This window comes from Python bivittatus, unplaced genomic scaffold (genome assembly GCF_059951505.1).
Source record: "Python bivittatus isolate LINGU-HERP-01145 unplaced genomic scaffold, Pbiv_v1 ctg000560_np1212, whole genome shotgun sequence".
NCBI classification, from domain to species: domain Eukaryota; kingdom Metazoa; phylum Chordata; class Lepidosauria; order Squamata; family Pythonidae; genus Python; species Python bivittatus.
The window spans coordinates 1,913,162-1,933,428 of NW_028277083.1; the positions used below are offsets into that span (position 1 = coordinate 1,913,162).

The 20,267-nt window shown below is 49.6% G+C and overlaps 2 protein-coding genes across 2 annotated transcripts; one reads left to right on the forward strand and one right to left on the reverse strand.

Annotated features, from left to right (window-relative positions):
* The first annotated feature begins 617 nt into the window (after positions 1-617).
* Positions 618-5,680, forward strand: RASD1 (ras related dexamethasone induced 1). The gene is made up of 2 exons (XM_007433648.4): positions 618-1,011; positions 2,292-5,680. Exons 1-2 carry the CDS (start codon positions 726-728, stop codon positions 2,840-2,842), a joined length of 837 nt encoding a protein of 278 aa, XP_007433710.1. The 5' UTR covers positions 618-725; the 3' UTR covers positions 2,843-5,680.
* An 84-nt stretch (positions 5,681-5,764) lies between these two features.
* On the reverse strand, positions 5,765-10,098 carry MED9 (mediator complex subunit 9). Its single transcript, XM_088147937.1, is given in 3 exon segments — positions 5,765-7,380; positions 9,709-9,914; positions 9,917-10,098. Coding segments are annotated over 3 exon segments (492 nt in total). The 5' UTR covers positions 9,986-10,098; the 3' UTR covers positions 5,765-7,163.
* Positions 10,099-20,267: the final 10,169 nt, after the last annotated feature.

Genomic DNA, 20,267 nt, shown 5'->3' on the forward strand with positions numbered 1-20,267 from the left:
CGGGGAAGGCGCCGGCTCAGAGAAGGCTGCCTTACGGAGCGCCCGTTCGGCTCCCTTCTTCGCCTCTCCGCGGTTCCAAAAGATCGCGCGCTCCGAGTCGCGCAAATCTGCCCAGCCAAGTTTACCAAAGTGGCAAACTTTTCAGGCGCCCGCAGCTGTTCCTCGGGGCAGGTGATTGGGGGGGAAGTGGGGGCGGGGGAGGAAGAGGGCACTGAAAAGGGGTGGCTGGGCTGGCACCCCTCCCGTCCCCCGTGCGCACAAGCATCCCCGCCCGGGCCAGCCCGCCTTCCCTTCCAGCTCCCCCAAAGGGGTCCCCGCGGATTGCGCTGGTTGGCACTCGCCGCCGCCTGCGCCCAGGCGCGCCCACGGACGCACACACGCGTGCGAGCGCGCAAGCAGCTCCGCAGCCGCGCCTGGCCGGGCAGCTCTGAGCCCCGAGCGGCCGGGGCCGGGCAGCCAAGCGGCGACCGCCGGCCCCCGCTGGCTGTTTTGCACCGCCCCTGAGGGGGCGGCGGCTCTGCGGCCGCTATAAAGGCGGGCGCAGCGCCTCGGTCGGGCTGAGTCGAGCCGACCTGCCTGGTTTGCGCGCATCCTCTCTGCAGCCTGAGCTCCCGCTCCCGCCCAGCTCAGCTCAGCTCAGCTCAGCCCAATCCAGCCCAGCCCAGCCCAGCCCAGCCCAGCCCAGCCCAGCCCAGCCCAGCCCAGCCCAAGCGCGCGTCCTTCCAATGCGCCTGGCCGAGATGATCAAGAAGATGAGCCCCGGCGAGGCGGAATTCAACATCCCGGCCAAGAACTGCTACCGCATGGTGGTGCTGGGCTCCTCCAAGGTGGGCAAGACGGCCATCGTCTCCCGCTTCCTCACCGGCCGCTTCGACGACCAGTACACGCCCACCATCGAGGACTTCCACCGCAAACTCTACAGCATCCGCGGCGAGGTCTACCAGCTGGACATCCTGGACACGTCGGGCAACCACCCCTTCCCGGCCATGCGGCGCCTCTCCATCCTCACCGGTGAGCCGCGGCGCCTCTGCGCGGGGATCCAGGGCCGGGGCGGCTCCGCGGGGGGAAGCCTGCTTGGCGTCTGCTCCGCGAACCCGCCTTGGCGGGGCTGCGGTTTTTTCAGAGGGCAGCGAAAAGATGACTCCGGAGGGGTCTCCTCGCAGCTTTTCACGCGAGCGGGTCTTTCGCTCACGCCTTTTCATACCAATCCGTTAGTCTGAAAAGCTGCGACCGGACTCCGGATTTTTGGCTACGTGGCTGTCCTCCTACAAAACGCGTATGACGAATTTGTTCTGGAGTATCTCTCCCCGCTCCCCCCCCCCGCCTTCTATCCCAAAACTGGGCGCACATTAAGAATAGTGTCCCCGCTCCGCGTCTCTCGTGGCTCCCCAACTCTTAGCCATTTGCAAGCGGGCGCCCACGTGCTCCTCTCTGCGCGCCTCTACATGCGCGGGGTGAGCAACGTCTGCCTCGCTGCGAAACCTGCCCGGTTGGAGTCAGGTACGGGAAGAGGGAGAAGCATAGGAAGGAAAATCCATACAGTGTAAGAAAAACATCGGGCAAAGATAAACGATATCCACCCCACATTGATTAATTCAGTCCCAGATATTTTCCAGCCCTGATCTGTGCCCCGTCTCTCTCTGAAACGGCTGCAGTTTGACCCCCCACATCCTGCCAAGTTTAATGGGGAAGAGATCGGTTGAGGACGCTGTTCCCACTGATGCCTCCCCCCGCCCCCCAGGTCTTGGAAAACCAAACCCTAGAAATCTGAGTTTTCAGTCTGGGTTTTACAGCCCATTGGCAATGAATCGCATTGGAGATTCTCTCGCTTTTGCGATCAGATTGCTCTGGAGTGGTAAAGAAAAAAAAAAGGACGCCTTTTGCAGAAAGCCAAAGCAAATCAAAACAGGAGAAGCCTCTTTATGTGTGCACCTCCCCACTCTTCTAAATCAGCCGGTGATGATGCCTCCGCGTTGCTGAAAAATCCATATATGTTATTTCTGGGGCTATGGCAGCGACATTGACGGGGCACTCCATTTCTGATCTAAAGTGGACTTTGTTGCTAGTGTTTAAAAAAAATTATCGGGGGGGGAAGAGAATCAGACTATATGTATAGTCTGATTCTCCCCCCTTGCATTTTTTTATATATTGCAACCACCACCGCCACCCAGCCCCACAATAATTGCATGCATTTTGCTATTGCTGTGGTTTCCCTAGCATTGAATGCATCGAGCGGTGAAGTTTTAAAACTCCAATCCTAACCCTTTCCTCTTCTGCTCTTTCTCCTGCAGGAGATGTCTTCATTCTTGTGTTCAGCCTGGACAACCGGGACTCCTTTGAGGAAGTCCAGCGCCTGAAACAGCAGATCCTGGAAACCAAGTCTTGCCTGAAAAACAAGACCAAGGAGAACATCGAGGTCCCTTTGGTCATCTGCGGGAACAAAGGCGACCGGGACTTCTATCGCGAGGTTGACCCCAGGGAGATTGAGCAGCTGGTGGGCCAGGACTCCAAAAAGTGTGCCTATTTTGAGATCTCAGCCAAGAAGAATAGCAGCTTGGACCAGATGTTCCAGGCTCTGTTCACCATGGCCAAACTGCCCAGCGAAATGAGCCCAGACTTGCACCGCAAAGTGTCCGTCCAATATTGTGACCTTTTGCACAAGAAGGCCCTCAAGAGCAAAAAGCTCCTGAAGGACAGCTCGGGAGACGGGAGCGGGGAAGCCTACGGCATTGTGGCCCCCTTTGCTCGCAGGCCCAGCGTCCACAGCGACCTCATGTACATCCGGGAGAAGGCCATCCGGGGCGGGCAGGCCAAGGACAAGGAACGCTGCGTGATCAGCTAAGGCTTTTCCCTCTGGGCTTCGGACCTTCCTGGCCAAGGGGGCGAAGAGGCTTTTTGGTATCCAAACTCTGCCAGCCCGTCTGGTGGGCACAGGCCTTGGGCTGAGCCTGTGGAACACGGTGCCTCCTCACTCTCCATGGGGACCTTCCTACCATCTGCTCCCCTTGATTATTTTCATTTTCGCAAGAGCGGAGGCGAGGCTGAACTGTCCAGCCAGGACCAGCAGAAGAACTGCATCTGGAGAAGAGACATTGCAAACTTGGTTGTGTAAAGGAGACCTTCCGTGAAGTTACTCTGCATATTTTGGTAGTCAAAAGACTGGGGGGAAACAGGGGGGTTGAGTGGGAGACAGCCAGTAGCTGAACTCTCCAATTTTCTCTTGGCTGTGCCTGTGATGCTTTCTGTGCGCTGCATCTGAGCATGTTGAAAAGTTTAATCTGCTGCTGCTGAAAATTGTCCACTGCTTTTCCTGATCCCCTTCACCCCCATGGTGTGGGAGCACAGAGGGAGGGGAGACCGATGGGGAAAGCGGTTGGAAAAGTTATCCTGTTTACAATCCTCCTTTTTCTTGGACGTTCTTGAAAAAACAAACAAACAAACCACATTGCATTAAAGCCAACAGGCACTTTATGTATGTAGAATTTATTTGGTTGATGGTCAAGAACAAAATCGTTGCTGTTTCTACGATGTTCAACACTGGTTCTTTGTTTTATTTGGGGTGAGTTTTTTTTCTATGAAATAAAACTTTTGAAAAAAAAAATAAATTTGGTGTTGGTGTTGACCTGTGGCTGGCTGGGGAATTCTGGGAGTGGGAATCCACCTATCTTAAAGTGGCCAAGTTTGAAAAACACTGATTTAAGAAATTTAAAAAAGAGAGAATCCCCCAGAGAGCATGTCCCACAGTTACGTGTCCCAAGAATTCTTGAACCTTCCACGAAGGATGGAGAAAAGATTGAGCATTAGAAGAGTACACGCTCAATGTACCTTTTCCACACCTTTACAATTCCACAGGGCACAGAATTATGGAACTTGCAAAGAAGATACACTCCTGGGGAAACCTTTGCAAGCCGTTGATTGTTCACCCTATGCAACTGAAAAGATGGGGTGGAAAAGCAAGAGATGAGAATTAAGCCACTTCCTCCCACACACCACCCCCATTTCCAGGTATTTCCAAAAATGTGTTTTGCGTCCCTTCGTTTTCCATTTTATTTCCAGGGCCGGTGTGGACTCCTTAAAAAAAATAAACACAGCCAGTCCCCTTTATGGATGGAATTCCCTTTGCTGCTGCTTCTCACATCAACCCACATGAAAAGGTTCCTCTGTGCTTCTCTACACAAGAGTAGGCCTTCCCAACGAATGGCCCACATGCAGATCCCAGTTCTACCAGCCATATATAGTGCGTTCCTCCCCAAAGGAGGAACAAGAACAAGAAACATATTGTTTAGGTTTTTAAAATTGTGGTCTCCCTCCAAGCTGCTTCTGGATCTCGCTTCCCAAGGACCGATAGCCGTTGCAAATGAAGCAGCCAGGAATCTGTGCTTAGGACCTGGGAGAGCTGGATTCAAATCCCCCTTCAGTCCTAAGACTTGCACTTCCTCACAAGGTTGTGGCAATAGAAGAAAACAGCAGTTTAACTGGCTTGAGCTGTTGAGGAAAGAGGGTCTATAAACCTAGTTGCGACATCTGTCCTCATCATTTCTAACTTCAGGTTTCCAAGCTGTGGATGCTGATGAGAGAAATCAAACCCTGTATTTGTGCAAGAGAAAAAGTACTGGGTATGATCTGCAGCCACTACTAGTAATAAGGCAGGGGTCGGTGGGCTCTTGAAACAACTGATGAAGCAGAGGGTGTTCAGCGAGTGGGGTTTAACAGGCCTTGAAAGGATGGAGAATGGCATGGAGTTAAATATAAGGGGACAGGATAATTATTCCCTTCCCGCGCTTCATGTTTCTCCTCCCGCACCAGTCTTCAACGTGGCTGCGAATACCAAGGGCATTACGCCCGCCTCTTGTGCCCAGTGGAAATTTTCCAGGCCCTGCAGAATCAACCTTGCTCCCCTGCTCTGCCAGGGAGCCTGAAATGTACCAAGGGTGAATGGCAGGAGTCCAGACCTCAGTGACCCCTTTGGTGTGCTCCTAGCCCAGCCCCTTCCATAATTCCCTTTATTGCACTCCTTGAGTACAAAACAACAATGAACTTTCTTCTCACGTGACGCTGGGATGAAGCCAAGCTGCTGGACTCGCACACTTGAAACTGTACCAGCAGCGGCTCCCAAGTGCCACCTTTGCTCTGCAGAAGAGGGGCAAGGATTCACACGCTTTCGCCCCATACTACGGGCCAGGTGAGATCCAGCCCATTCTGCCCCAGATATTGCTGACTTTGTAGGCCCCCCCAACCCCGCCCCCACGCCTGTCTCTGGCACCCTCCAGCTCGGCAGTTTCTCAGTAACAGCCATACTGGCTGGGGCGTTCGGATGTTGCATTCATACGTTCGGAGGGTGCCCACGTTGGGAATGGTTGGCATGTGGTAAATACATGTAACTGAAAGAGAATTGGGATCTCGCCTTAACCATTGGTGCTTCCAATCCCCGTAATTTTCCTTAGGTCAAACTTTAGTTCATGGAATCTACTTGAAGTAGAGATCTGTTATGGACAGAGAGGGCTCTAAATCAGTGTTTCTCAACCTTGGCCACTTTAAGATGGGTGGACTTCAATGCCCAGAATTCATGGCTGGCTGGGGAATTCTGGGGACTGAAGTCCACCCATCTTAAAGTGGCCAAGGTTGAAAAACGCTGTTCTAAACTGACCAGAAACAGCAGGGCCTGAACTGTGGCCAACCCTTTCGACATTGCAACTTATTTTATTATTGACTTTCCTAGACTAGAAATAACATTAATTACAGAAGCAATAAAGTCACCCGCAAATTCACTCAGGGTTGCTTTAATCGGTAATAACTGTCCTACGGCACCAGGAGGGAGAGAAATAAAGTTCTTACAGACCATGCATTAAAAAAAAGAGAAAAGAAACCAAAATAACATAAATTTTAAAAAATGAAAACAACAAAAAATGCAAAAGTATCAGGATTGAAGGAACGCTGAGCAGGAAAGCTGAAAATAATTGCGCATCAGCCGCAAACGGTCAAGAGATCCAATCTCTGTCCTTTCATTTCTGGCCCACCAAAGTTGAGGGGAAGCAGTGATGATGCAGAAATATTGTTAAAACAAAAACGCATCGACACTGCATGTTTAAACAGGGCTATTTTTGAAGCAAAAAGGTTACACAGCTGCAGCTGGCAAATCTGACAAAGAACTACGTAACTAAAATAAATCAAGAGTGGAATACGTTACAGACCACGTCAGTTGGGGAGGTGTACACAGGCAAGCCCAGAATATTATTCTATTCCCCCCCTCCGCGAACATTTCAGCAAAGCCACTAAGGAAACCCAGAGTATCCACTCCAAACAAGCAATCTAAAAATAATCAAAACCACATTCAGACATGAACGATCTTCTCCATCAGCATTGACGCCTTCCACTGAAACTGACAATTGACGTCATAGTGAGTGTTTAATAAAAATCAGAGGTAAGTCGTGAAGTTTTTCTCCTTTCTTTGAAGATTTTAAATACTCCCCTTTTCTTTCCTGCTGCTTCACGGCACAAGAAAAATTATTTTCTGGGGGCTGAGCAACGGCTTCAAAGACCCTCCCTACATCTCAGCTGAGCCCACTTCCCCTTTAAAAATCCTAAGGATATATGAAGACTGGGTGGCACAATTCCACCTGGAGCAAACCACTTCATCCTGCCGGGGGGGGGGGGGGGGTGTTGAAAGGTGAAAGCACAGCCATGGAGGGAGGGAAAGAAAGTCAAAATAAATCAAGTTATTAGCAATGAGAAAGCAAGCCTGAAATTTCATTCCAGGCATGGCAGTGCGTGGAATTTTAATTCACTTTTCATCCAGGGAATAGGAAGATGTGAAACCCCCCTTCTGCTGAAGTGGTACACCCTGGCCCAGCTTCACCACCTGGTTCCACCGAAACCAACCCTCAGACATTCCTGTGAAGTAGAAAATAAGTTGTGTGCAACCACATCCTATTGGGCTGACTAACTGCACACCAGGCCCAGGATGCTCTGTTTCGACCCTCTCCAGCCACTTGCTTTAGAGCAGTGTTTCTCAGGCTTGGCCACTTTGAGATGGGTGGACTTCCACTCCCAGAATTCCTGGTTGGCTGGGGAATTCTGGGAGTGGAAGTCCACCCATCTCAAAGTGGCCAAGGCTGAGAAACACTGCTTTAGCGGAACCGTCCTGTTCGCAGAGGGATACCCCATTACTCCTTGGGGATTTCGAACATACAGAGGCTTTTATATTTCTGCAACAGCTTGTTCTTGGTCTTCACTTGTTCCCGGAGATGCTGAAGCTGCTGTTGCTGCTGTTCGGGACTCAGGTTGATGCCTTGCATGGTTTTGATCATCTTGTGCGTCTCCACAAATTTGGTCCTCAGTTCGTTCAGCAGCTGGTGGACATCCTGGCTGTCTTTATCCATGCTAAAACACAGAGACAGGTGGGGAGGGGGAGAATAAAAAATAAATTCCCATCGTGAGGCTGGGATGGTATAGACAAGCAAGGAAGGGCAAGGACACTCAGAGGCGGTCCTCTGATTGTTTTCAATGCACTTTTAAAAGGTCTTACTCTGATTTTTTTTTTTTAAAGCAAGTTCTTCACTGCAGCTTTCCCATGTTTTAAAATATCAAATATTTAGCATCCTGGATTTTAAAGCTCTTTTTCTTTTATTTATTGCCCTTTTATTCCACGCAAGTCACTTCGGATATGACTTTAATCAAAAACCCCAATTTTGTTTTCAGCATGGCCGTATTTATAAATAGAGTTGCTCTGTGGTGAGATGGGGGGTGTCACATTTGGAATATAAATAAATTTGAAATATAGCTCCCAACCCTCCCTGAAAAATAGAGCTCTCTGAATGCAGGCAGCCCGTTCTTCCTCTCTCCCTCCCCCTGCAAAACTCTCCTCTGTGTCGATGGCCCAAGAGGTCTACGCAATGGGGATGAATGCAGAGAGAGCAAGAGTTGATAATTGCAGAAATAAAGGACATGTCTGGAAAACAGAGGACTGTGTTCCTGCGCTGAGAAGCAACTCCCACGTAGTTGGAAGAAAGCATTACATTTTGGACTTTCCATTAGCAGCTGGCTGACAATCAAAAACTAGACTAAATAGACTTTACAAAGCAGGCCTGCGAAAACCTGTTCTGCTTCTCCCGTCTGAACCCTGAGGAAGGGCCGGCTCCAGATTCCTTTGGCGTGGCACTGCTGGGGGTCTGAACTAGGAGACAGGCCTTCTCCATGGGCCCCCCCTCATGCAGAGGGGCAACTGGCCCCTGCCCACCCAGCGTTTAGGAAGAACCTCAAAATCATCCTGTCTCAGCAGGCCTTTGGGCCCTAGAGGCATTAAAGGGCACACATCCATCTTGCTATTACTTTAGCCTTGTTGTAGCCTCATTATTATCTTCTGATTTACTGTTTTGGGATGTTTTTAATTACAGGTAGTCCTTAACTTACGACCACAATTGGGATCAGAAGTTCTGTCGCTAAGCAATGAGGTCATTAAGTGAGTCATGCCCGATTTTATGATTTTTTTGCCATGGTCATTAAGCAAATCACCATGGTCATTAAGAGAATCACGCAGTTGTTAAGAAAATCTGGCTTCCCCCATTGGCTTTGCTTGTTGGAAGCCCCCTGGGAAGGTCACAAATGGCGATCACATGACCCCGGGATGCTACAACCGTCGTAAATACATGCCAGTTGCCAAGCACCTGAATTGTGATCACATGTCCGCAGGGACACTGCAATGGTTTCAAGTGCGAGGGCTGGTCGGAAGTCACTTTTTTCAGCACTGTCATAACTTTGAACGGTTGTTAAATGAATGGTCGTAAGTCGAGGACTACCCGTATGGAGATATTCTGCATCGGTGGGCTCGGACTGGGATGGTCTACACCTGCTGGGAAAGAAAGCAAGCAAATCCTCTGAAGGAGACGACCTTTCAAATAGTTCTGGACAGGAGCCCCGGGCTTCCTTTCCGAAGCCAAACCTTTCCTAACTCTGCAGCTTTTTAAAGCCCGATGCTGTTGTCTGATTAGGCCAGCGGTCCTCAAAGTGCAGTCTGGGGACCCTGGGGGTCCCTGGGACCCTTTCAGGGGGTTTGCAAGATCAAAGAAATATTTTAATTTCTCCGTTTTGATTTCTCATACGGTACCTATCGATAGATGTAACCCACATAAACTGACGCTCTTGGGGGTCCTCCCTCCTTTTTAAGAACGTAAAGGGGTCCTGAGGCCAAAACATTTGAGAACCGCCGGATGACGTTACGCCGCTCCTAAAAGAGCCCGGACTGGGGTGCAGACAGACACGGGAAGCGTGAAAAGAACCCTGCAGCCGCCGCCGGCTCATTCCCGATTCAGGGCAGTTCCCGGACTGGAACCTTGGTGGGGCGTCAACGAACCCGACCGGGCCCCTCCACCCGGAGAAGAGCCCCGCGGCCTTTGGCGCCCCGGAGCGCCCAATCTGGGAAACGAAGCGCCGCCGGTGCGGGATGCGGGCCCGATCCCCGCAGGCGGAGGAGCTGGGGGCGGGGTGTTGGGCGAGCTCAGCCCCCCAGGGCCTCCCTGGCCAGCGGTGCCCCGGCAGGCTCCCGAGGCGCGCGAGGCGCAACCGGGCCTGCGCCCGCCGCCCGAGGGACCCGGGCAGGAACCCAGCCAAGAAAGGCCCCTTGCCGGGGGCGCCCGTCGCGGGGCCCGGCCTTTCTCCAGGGCGCGCGGGGCGGCCTCCCGCGCCCCCCCGGCGGGCGGCCCCTCCGGTTACCATTTGATGATGTCGTGCACCAGCGGCAGGAACGAGCACTCCTCCGGGCCCCGGCCCGGCGCGGCGGCGGCGGCGGCGGGCGGCGGCGGGGGCTGCGCCGGGGCCGGCGGGAGCTTGGGCTCGGGCGGCGCGGCGGGCGGCGGCGCGGGCGCGGGCGCCGGCGGCTCGCCCGGGGCCGGGGCGGGCGCGGGCGCCGGGCCGCCGGGGGCGGCGGCGGCGGCGGCGCGCCGGGCTCCTCCCGCGGAACCCCGGGCGCCGCGGCCCCGGGCGCCGCCATGCGCGCTTCCCGGCCGGCCGGCCGCCCTCCGAGCGCCCTCGGCGCGGCGGGGCCTGCGCTGGCCCTGCGCTGGCCGGCGGCGGCGGCGGCGGCGGCGGCGGGGCTGCTCTCTCCCCCCCCTCCCCCGCGCGCGCGGCGGTCGCAGCAAATGCGCGACACGCGCGCCGCGACAGCCACGCCCCGCCCACGCCCCGCCCACTTTGCACGTCAGCCTCTCCAACGATGCTGGCTCATGGACCGGCGTATGATGATGATGATGATGATGATGATGATTTCTTCTCCTTCATCTTCTTCCTTCTTCTCCTTTCAAACAATATTATGCTCATGGACCAGCATCATCATCATAATAATAATATAGAAAGGAAAACAAGAGGCCAGAACATCTCCTCGCCAGCAATCGTCGCCCAGATAAGCAGAGAGGAACACCAGGATTATCACCAGACAAACCGTCTAGCAGAAAACCAGGCCCTAATCGAGGAACTGCCAAGGAGAAAACCACACCCCACCCCACCCCACCCCACCCACATTGGCAGGGCAGGGTGCTGTAGATAAACACCCTCCCTCGCCCTGATGATGCTACCTAGTCGGGTAACAAAACGTCTGCAAGCAAACCCCCAAGCTCCAAGGACTCCACCATTATTATTATTATTATTATTATTATTATTATTATTATTATTATTATTATTATTTCTTCTTCTTCTTCCTCCTCCTCCTCCTCCTCCTCCTCCCCCTCCTCCCCCACCCTTCTTCCTTCTTCTCCTTTCAAACTATATCACGGTTCTAAACCAGCATATTATTATGATGATGAGTTGCACCATCAGCCAGATGTTGAGACAGGATTTGGCATTTTTATCCACCCATCGAGTCCTTCCCAAGGACCTGAGAGAGGCAGATGTGGTCGTCGGATGGTGTTCAAGGTATCATCGCAGGATGGAAGCTGTTCCAAGTAAAGCTGCCTTTTGCGATGGACTGATGGTGATGTTTTATTATTTTATTTTATTAAATATTAAAATATACTATTTTATTATTTTACTCTCCTCCTCCTCCTCCTCCCCAGGGAGAAAGAGGACTTCACTGTTAATCCAGGTGGGCCCAAATGCACATGTGGAACTTTACCGAGAATGAAAACGGACAGACGTGGCTGAGAGATGGGCCGCATGTTTCTTCCGATCCTTTAGGACACGATATTTGATTTACATTGATTTATATTATATGCGGCCTATATTGTGTTTTCTACTCGCCTGCTAAAAAAGCCAGCCCTGTGAGGGGGGCTGGGCTGAGGGAGAGTGCTTGGCCCCGATCCACAGAAGCTCTCAGGGCGACTTTGAGCCAGCCGTTCTGTCCCAGCCCAACCCCCCTCACAGGGTTGTTGTGGACAAAAGCAGGAGAAAGAAACTCCTAACAAACTTCAGTTAGTGAAGGTCGGATTGAGCACAGTATAAACAAGTTATCTGCAGAAAGGTTATGAGTCTAACCTTAAGCAGAAGATTTCACTTCCAGGGAAAACAGCTGACTGACGTGAACCACGGCGTGTGATTCCCGCAGCTTTGCGTCCTTTTAATTAATCAGAAAAATGGTATTTTAGAGGTAGGGAGCCCATTTACCAAAAAAGCCTAATTGCTTCCTCCACAAAAAGAATCACGTCCCACTTCTCATATTGCATATTGCATATTGCAATCATCAGTTCATAGAAAATGACTAACCCAACTAGGAAAGAACTAGGGAATTTGTTTAAATAAATATTAACAAACAGGTGCTATTTATATCTAAACTGAAGCTCTGAGATGTGTCTGAGTTGGGTGGATTGGCCAGCTGAAGACTAAAAATAACTAATATAATCAACAGCTGATTTCCAGGGAAAGAGGGAGTGGGAGAGAAGGCTTCCTGTTGGCTCCCCCGTTGACTTTGCTTGTGGGTCGCCGGCAGGGAAGGTCACAATGGTGATCACGTGACTGCGGGGACGCTGCGATGGCCGCAACAATGAGGACCGGTCGTAAGTCCCCCTCGTTCAGCACCATTATAACTTGCAACGAGTGGTCATTAAATGAGGACTGCCTGTATTAACAAAGAGCTCTGGATACTGTGGCACTTTAAGAGAGAAAGAATATTTTGGGATGGAAGAGGCCCATCCTCCCCAATCCAAAGGCATCGCACAGCCTTAGCAGCTGGAGGAGTAGCAACGGGAAACCCAGGTCTTAGGATAAGAGATCGGGGGTGGGGGGCTTGCCTAGCCGCATCAGGCGGTTGCAGGATCAACTCCTCGGCAGGAAGCTTCCAAGGTTACCTTCCTTTGCTACCTAAAAAGATGAATGGAGATTCTGGGAAAGCAGGGGAAGGAAATTGGAGGGGCAGAGGGGGACTTTAGAACAACAACAACAACAAAACCCCCAACCAAGCAAGTCTTGTTTGGCCAGAATCTGATACTCCAGTGGAGTGGGACATGCAAACCCAGCTGTGGGGTGGCCGGAAGGAACGTCCTCCACCTTTGCCCCACCACCACCGCTGCCGCCCGGAGTTTCACGGAAGCAGAACTGAGGCTGATGTTAGATTCCCAAGGCTGATTTCCCAACCCCAGAAGCAGGAGACGCAGCCTTGACTCCAGTTAAACTTTGGCTTGCCTGGCCCTGCCACCCAATCACCTTGAGATAAGGCCTCCAGACGGCCTTGGGATCCCTCTGCAAATTTGCATGGCTTTTAGAGGAAGGAGAGACTGAAGACATGGGGAGGGGGGAGAGATGGAGAGACCCCGCACCTCCAAAGGTTAACAAGGCCAGAGAGTGGTTGGGGCAGAGCAGAAGAAACCAGCTTCTCCAGACAATGGACCTCTTGGTCTTAGAGCTGAATGAGCACCCTGCTTTCACGGTCTTCTTTCTGCTACTTCAGAATCTGCTAATTCAGACTGGCTGCATCTGGGAGAGCCTCCTCCTGAAAACGGTGTTCAGTCCTGGCCATCCTTTTGCCCCCCATTTTTTCCTGATGGCTCCCTTGGAGACATACCAATATTCCCAACCATTTCAAACACAGTTTACTGAATGAACCCAGTTTCCTTTGCTCACGCAACCTGCTGAAGTTGGATGCTCTGGCTGAGTTTGCACAACTGAGCCATGGGCAAGCGACGTTTTAGACAGGCAGCCGCTGGATTAAGCTGCCTGGAAAAACCCAACTCAGCTGGGCGTGCCCATTGCCCTAGGCCAAGGCCAAACCCACATCAGGATGGATTGTTGAGAGGTGTTCAACTAGCCTAGCAATAATTTAGCCTTGTTCTGCCTGAGGCTGGACTTCTTTTGTGCTGGGGTGTTTAGGCCACAACAGGTTTTGAGTTGGAAGTGGACGTGGGAGGAAGAGCTTGACCCAATAAAAGTTTATTCAACCCTCCTAGAAATAAAGAGATGTTGTCAATGGCAACACTTAGGCAGCCCGGAGAGACCTTTCCTTTCACCCTCTTCCATGCCTAGAAAGGTTTTTGGCACCAGAGCAGTGTTCTGTCTTTAACAAGTGTGACTGCGTATATACCATATTTCTTTCTTTTCAGATGTGATCTAATGCAGGGTTCCTCAACCTTGGCAACTTTAAGACGGGTGGACTTCAACTCCCAGAATTCCCCAGCCAGCAAGGGAATTCTGGGAGTTGAAGTCCACCCGTCTTAAAGTTGCCAAGGTTGAGGAACCCTGATCTAATGCATTATTTTGCTGGGAAGCCTTGAGGTTCAGACCATAGAAAAAGAAAACCAGAATCTATCCTTTAATTAATTATATTTGCCAACTGCAGTAAAATAAGAACCAAATGCTCTGTTTTTTCTCTCTTCCCTGAATTCTTGTGCATTCACCAATTGTGCATCACCGATTAACCCAATTACTGGCAATTCTCAGCATCTATTGCCAGTTTGCCAAATGGCTAGATAACTTAGGGCAGTGTTTCTCCAACTTGGCAACTTTAAGACATGTGGACTTCAACTCCCAGAAGTCCACATGCTGGCTGGGGAATTCTGGGAGTTGAAGTCTACATGTCTTAAAGTTGCCAAGTTGGAGAAACACCGTCTTAGAAGAAAGGATGAAAAACTTGGGGAGTGTTTCAGGTAGGGTTGAATCTAAACTTTCCTTTCTATGGCTTACGTGTGACATGTCCAACTTGGGGACAAGAATAGTTAAATGGAGCCCCCTGAGTCAGAGGCAGTCTACCACTGAATGCCAGGGTTATGGCCCAACATTCAGAAATGGATGCTGCCGTGACATCCTGCTTCTAGATTTCTGAGAAGCATTTACATTGGCAAAAATTACAAATGGTGACCTGGAAGCAAGCATTATGTGGAAACCGAGGTAGCGGCTTGCCTAAAATAATTCACATGGTTAACATTTTGGAAAAAAGGGTGGGTCTATGGGCCCGTAAAGTGACATATAATCCTTTTTCAGCATGTTGTTTTCTGCTCAAAGTCACCCTGGGTGAGTTGGCGCAGCACGCTTTTCTTAAATGTGGTTGAATAGCTTATGACAAAGGGGATTCTGTGAACTCAGGTTTGGGAATGGTCCAGTGTGTGAACCCAGGCAACTGGGTCATTTTAGTAAATCGTGGTTCAGTTAACCCTCGATTAAAATGAGAATACAGCCACCTTCCTTGCAGCTGGAGAGAGATTATGCTGGATCTTTGTAGTAATATGATAACAGCTTCTATCCAGTTTTCATGTTCCATGTCTGTCTGATGTTTTTTATGACCTACCCAAATCTGGCAGGTTTCACCAAGTTAAAATAAAAAAGTAACAACAATGGTATATCAGCTAGTAATGAATCAAACAAACCAATTTCACAGTACTCCCCCTGCCATTCGAAGAACATCTACTACTATGTAGTTTAGGCACTTACTAAAGGGTGATCTTTTCACCTTCCTTGCGTAAACAAGAGAAGAGATTTTTATTTGGTTTCATTTCTTAACTTTTATTTTTCCTTTCCCATCCATTATAATGCATATGTCTCACATTCATAGCATAAACATGGTTCTTTTGTTGCTGTTTGTAAACTTCGTTGAAAATTGCTTGGAAACATGTTTTTGGCAGGCAGGATCTAAAAGTATTTTTTCTTTTAGAAGATTTGTATGCCCCCCGCCCCCATCTTAAAACACAACTCTGGGTGGCTCATAGCCACAGTAAAACTACAAACCATAAAACCATAACCTATAAAAACTAAAACTAAATGGCGTAAGAAATAATAAAGGAAAATGTCGTTCGCCCATAAAGACCAATGTGTGCCCCATGCGTTGATAGGTACCCAATGATATTTCGTTCCAATGCACTGGCTGAGCCTGCCAGGCGTTGATTTCCTTTCCATCGACAGGGCGATCGGAACATAACGAAATCTGCAATCTATTGCTTGGCATGGACCTCGGCAGCCGTGGTGCGTGAAGTTGGGGCCTTTTGCGCTTTGCTGAAAGAGAGCACGCCGTGTGGCGCGCCAGCTTTAAATGCAAGCAACCAAGTTGTATTTAAGGACCTAAAGGGCGTGTGCCTTGCTGAAAACATTCAACAATGTTTTAACGAGGCATTTGTCCCCGCTGCTGAAAACAGCAAATTGGAACGGCCGTTTGCCAGGAGGAAAGCCCCCCACCCCTCCGCCTCCAAACGGAGCATTTCTAAGACTCGAGGAAATTGGAGTAAACGCCACAGTCAACTAAGCACATGTTTCCCTGGGGCGGTTTTGTCTGCATCAGCATCAATGCTTGGTAGAACATCTCACAGGCAGTGAAGAGGAATTGGGGAAGGCAATAAATAAGGGAGCAAATGAGGAGCCTTTTGCAAAGCCCAAAGGAGCTGGGTTTTGTTTCTTTCTTTTACCAAGGACCTTTCTTGGCACTTAGGACCAGTTCCCTACCTCCTCGCTAATACCACGGCGTGGCGGGCTCTGGCTCCCCCCACTGCTGCTGAATGGGGTCCACGGCTGGCGTTTTCTCCTGCTGAGATGCGTCGGGCTTAAAAACCAGCCCCTTGCTCGAGGAAGTATCTTCTCCTCTGCAAAGCTGCTTTGTGATCATTTGGCTGGCAGCAAATTGGCAGCCATTTTGGAAAAAAACCTCAACAAACCCCGGGGAGGCCAGCCGTGCTGGGTCAATAGCGCTGACGACTACACAACCATGTGTTGCAACGCAGAACGGCGGAGCAGATCCAGCCTCCAAAGCTCTGAACCTTACAGCGCTAGATTTTCACATAAACGTCCTTTACATGATCAATCATGCCTTTAGCTTGCAAAACGTGCGGCCTTTCCATTCCAGTGAACTTGACCAATTGCCTGGATTCCCAAATCTTTTCAAACGCTGCTTCTTCAGAAATAAGTTAATGTAGCGGTTTAATTGCCCTTCTCCTCGCTTTCATCCGTCAGCCTGGGAAAATGCTGTTGTGTTTTGATTCCTTCTGCTTTTTCGTTCGGTTCCTAGCAACGCTTCTTCACTGCCCTGCAATTGACATGTGTGCTTCTCTTAACCACAAGGATCTGTAGTTGTGCCAGGAGTCACTTCCCTGTTGGAAAAGCGCAAAGCTCTCTAAAAATCCCAATTTTCAAATATTTTCCTTTTTTGAAAGGAGCGGGTTGCTAGCCTGGATACGTGCAAAGCTAAGTGCAAAATGTGTAGGCTGCGTGTTGTTCAAGCAGGATGGATTCAGTGGCACCACTCATTAAACACGGTTCATTTTCCCCTTCTCTGTTTTCCGTGCCACTAAGAACTAACACGCTGCCTCCAGTTGTGGCTTAATCAACAAATCACAGTTAAGCCAGTGACGACGTAGTGTGATGTGTCGACCTAGCTATTGTCAAGATGGACCACCCGAACAGATATTTTTAGAAGGTTTTTAAAAGGCATGGAGAAAGCCAATTTTCTGGATTCAGAGTGCAACTACGGATGAGCTATTTAAAAAAAAAAGGCAGCATGATGCCCCACAGCAGTGTTCTTTTTCCAAAGGCAATTAATCATTACCTGCTAATGGAGAAAACATGTTTTGAAACCATGCTTAGATGGCAAGAAAGCCCTCCAGGCTGACTGCCCACCTTTGAGCAACATCTTCTTGGAACAGCCTTTGCTCTCCAAGCACCCATTCCCTGGATCTCAGCCCCTTCAGATGTTCTCTTTAACCTCAGAGAAGATGGCTCATTGACCATGGGGAACAGAGCTAACCCTCTTGGTTTGTCTTAATGCTAAATCCCAGGTTGAATTCTGAGGTCAGCATGACCACCTGATGTTCCCTGATGATCATCAAACACCTCTGCCCAGAGACTCATGGCCGCAAAATGATTTTTCGGCTTGCTCTGAGCAGGGATGTTCTTCAGAAATCTGTAGATGTTGACCCCAGAGTCCCACGATCCTTGATTTAGGGAAGGCACCGATAAATAGCTTTGCCTTCTCCAATCCGTCTGCTTTATCCACTGAATGCATTTTCCAGATGTTGTTTTCCCATTAATTCTGTGGGCTTGTTTTCCCATTAATTCTGCTTTTATTCTTCTTGCTCAGAAAACCTGACAAGGAGGAAAATAAAAAATAGCTCCCCTATATCTTGGAGTGGGGTGGGGTGCGGTGGGGCATGGAACACCCTTTGCCTCTGAAAAGACGTAGTGGACAAAACCTCGCAGGGACCTCCTGGTGATTAAAGGCAATGCATTTCATTCCATTTCCCTCTCTTTCATGGATTTGCGATTCAGCTGGTGGCAGGAACGGGCCACCGGGATCTGAGCTTAAAAGGTAAATAGGATCAGTTTTGGTTCGTCCTGAGTTGAAAGCCCACCGGGAAATCCCAGGGCTGGAGGCGAGATTGGGAAGCTGAAACGACCAGCTTGGAAGCTGGCGACAGCCAGCTATTTTCACACGGTTGCCAAGAAAACAGTCGGGAGACCTCTGTGCCATCACTGCATTGAAGCATGGGCATTTGCAGGGGTGGCCAAAAAAGTCAAGATGGCCACCCCAATGGTGCCGTCGAAGCTCTGCTTGATTGTTTATGTGTGTGGCACCCTTGCGGACCCCCCTGCGTTGAAGTCAGCTCAGAGGAGATTTTGCCCAAATGGATTTTCAGGGGAGGGGGGGAACAGCAATGATGTAGGAGGATTACAGAGGGAAAAATCTCCATTGTCTGGACATCACTCCTCACACCTCTTGTCTCATTGGAGCTGTGGAACAGCACAGGCTAGAGCAGTGTTTTTCAAACTTGGCCACTTTAAGACGTGTGGACTTCAACTTCCCATGCTGGCTGGGGAATTCTGGGAGTTGAAGTCCACACGTCTTAAAGTGGCCAAGTTTGAAAAACACTGGGCTTGAGAATTCATTCTTCCTATGTAAATGGTCGCTACTGATAGAGAGATTCATGTAGAAGAGACCAAAGGATGTTTTAACTCAGGCATTCTCCAAAGGATCCTGCTTGGCCTGCCCCATTATTGGTTTTCAGGCTCCAAGTGAGACTGTTTTTCTCCACTTAGACCTCAAGAATATTGTTGCTTTATCTTTTGGGGAAAGGGCTAAAACCTGTGCCTTGCACTCTTTACATTGTGGATTGCCCTGAAGTCTGCAGGCATGCGTCCAGAGAAAGCAATACGTTCAGAAAAGTTAGTGTCTCTGCTCTTCCACCCACCAAAATTGACCTCCCTGCGGGAGAATGTTGTGCTGGTCTAACAGAGCCTCTTAAGGAGGGACAGAGCTCAGAGCAAAGCTGAGAAATTATGCTGCTCTGCACTTGGCTAAATTAGGCATGGCTGGCGTCTTATGGCTCCTTCTGGGTAAAGAGCCCCCAGCTCACTCAGAATTAGCTGGTAGAAGTGCTAAAGTTTCTATTTGAGGGTCAGTGGCTCCTGGGTGACCCAAGGTGGCATTTCTTACGAAGAGAAAAAAAAAAGGGTCCTTCCTTTGAAGCACAGAGTCTTTTCCCGGAAGGATTCTCCAAGTCCAAACTAAAAACCATCAGCATTAGTAGGAACATTATCTGGAAGTCTTCCGCCTCTCTCCTCCTCTGACCTCGCTGTTGGCTCTGCAGGGTTGTTTCTTTATCTCTGTTTAAGGCAGAAACCAGAAAAAAATCAGCGCTTTCTGAGTTGTCCTTTCGGCAGATCGGACACGTGGAGACTTCCCGCAGATGCACTTGAAATACAGTTCTGATCTTGTGTTGACTTACATACTTTTTAAACATGCCACCTGTTTCCAAATGGGCTCATTGATAGATTGATTTTATTAAGTTGATTATGGTGCCCACGGTGATGCCCAGTCAATGAACGAACAGAAATGTAGAAATAATGCAAAAATAATCATGTCTAAAACCGTCAAACCAAACCATAAGGGTCGATAAGGAAAATAGTAGGTGTCTTGGATCAATGCCCTTCTGAACAGCTTTGTTTTTATGACTGTTTCAAAGGCAAGTAGTGATTGAGCCCTCTGGATTTCTCATGGGAGGCTGTTCCATAGGTTGGATGTCCTTGATGAAAAACAAGTGTCTCATGTGGGGAAGATCTCATGTGGGGAGGAGCCTTAAACATTTCTACCTGAGTTGCACAGGGTGGATAGGTAAGATCTATCTGGACAGTCCTGAAGGTACTCAAGTACTCAATATAAAGATCAAAAACAGCATTTTGAATAGTTTTCAGAAACCACTGGCCCAGTTTAACCTCTCAAAGTATCGCTGAGACTGTTCAGGACTCCCGTACCTTTCATTAAAAGCTTCCTCCCACAGATTCTTTTCATTTCTTCCACCTGCAAGCAGGAGCAACATTACTGATGGGATAATCTCACAACGGCAGCCGACTCATTCAGTTTCTGGTTCTCAGATGGGGCTGGCCTTTACTTTCTTATTTCCTCTCCTTTTTTCATATTTGCATAAACAACAAGATTAAATACTTCTCCTAAGAGGTGCAGAATGGGACCAGGGTGGACAGCTGTGCCCTATCTCTATCGCTGGCTCTATTTTTATTGCAACATCAAAGGAGGATATATATTGCTTTTCTCCCATTTCCCACTTTATCTTCACAATCATCCAGTGTGGTAGGGAACACAGAGACAGCTCGACTAATGCAAGATACGTAAGCTTGAAATGCGAATAGTCTTTTGGGTTGAAGAAGCGCCTCTTTTGCTGGGAACCCATAGTTAGGGAGATAAACTCAGCAAAGATACTTAACTGTCTATCTTCCTTCTTGTCCTAACATGCTGCATTTGCAAAACTCCAAATGACAACCAGGCGGCAGCAGGAAGTTAGAGTTTTTTGGATCCCCTTCTCATGATCAACCTGATTTTGCAGCCAGGATGGGGTGGACCGACTGAGGCTTTCTAATATCCA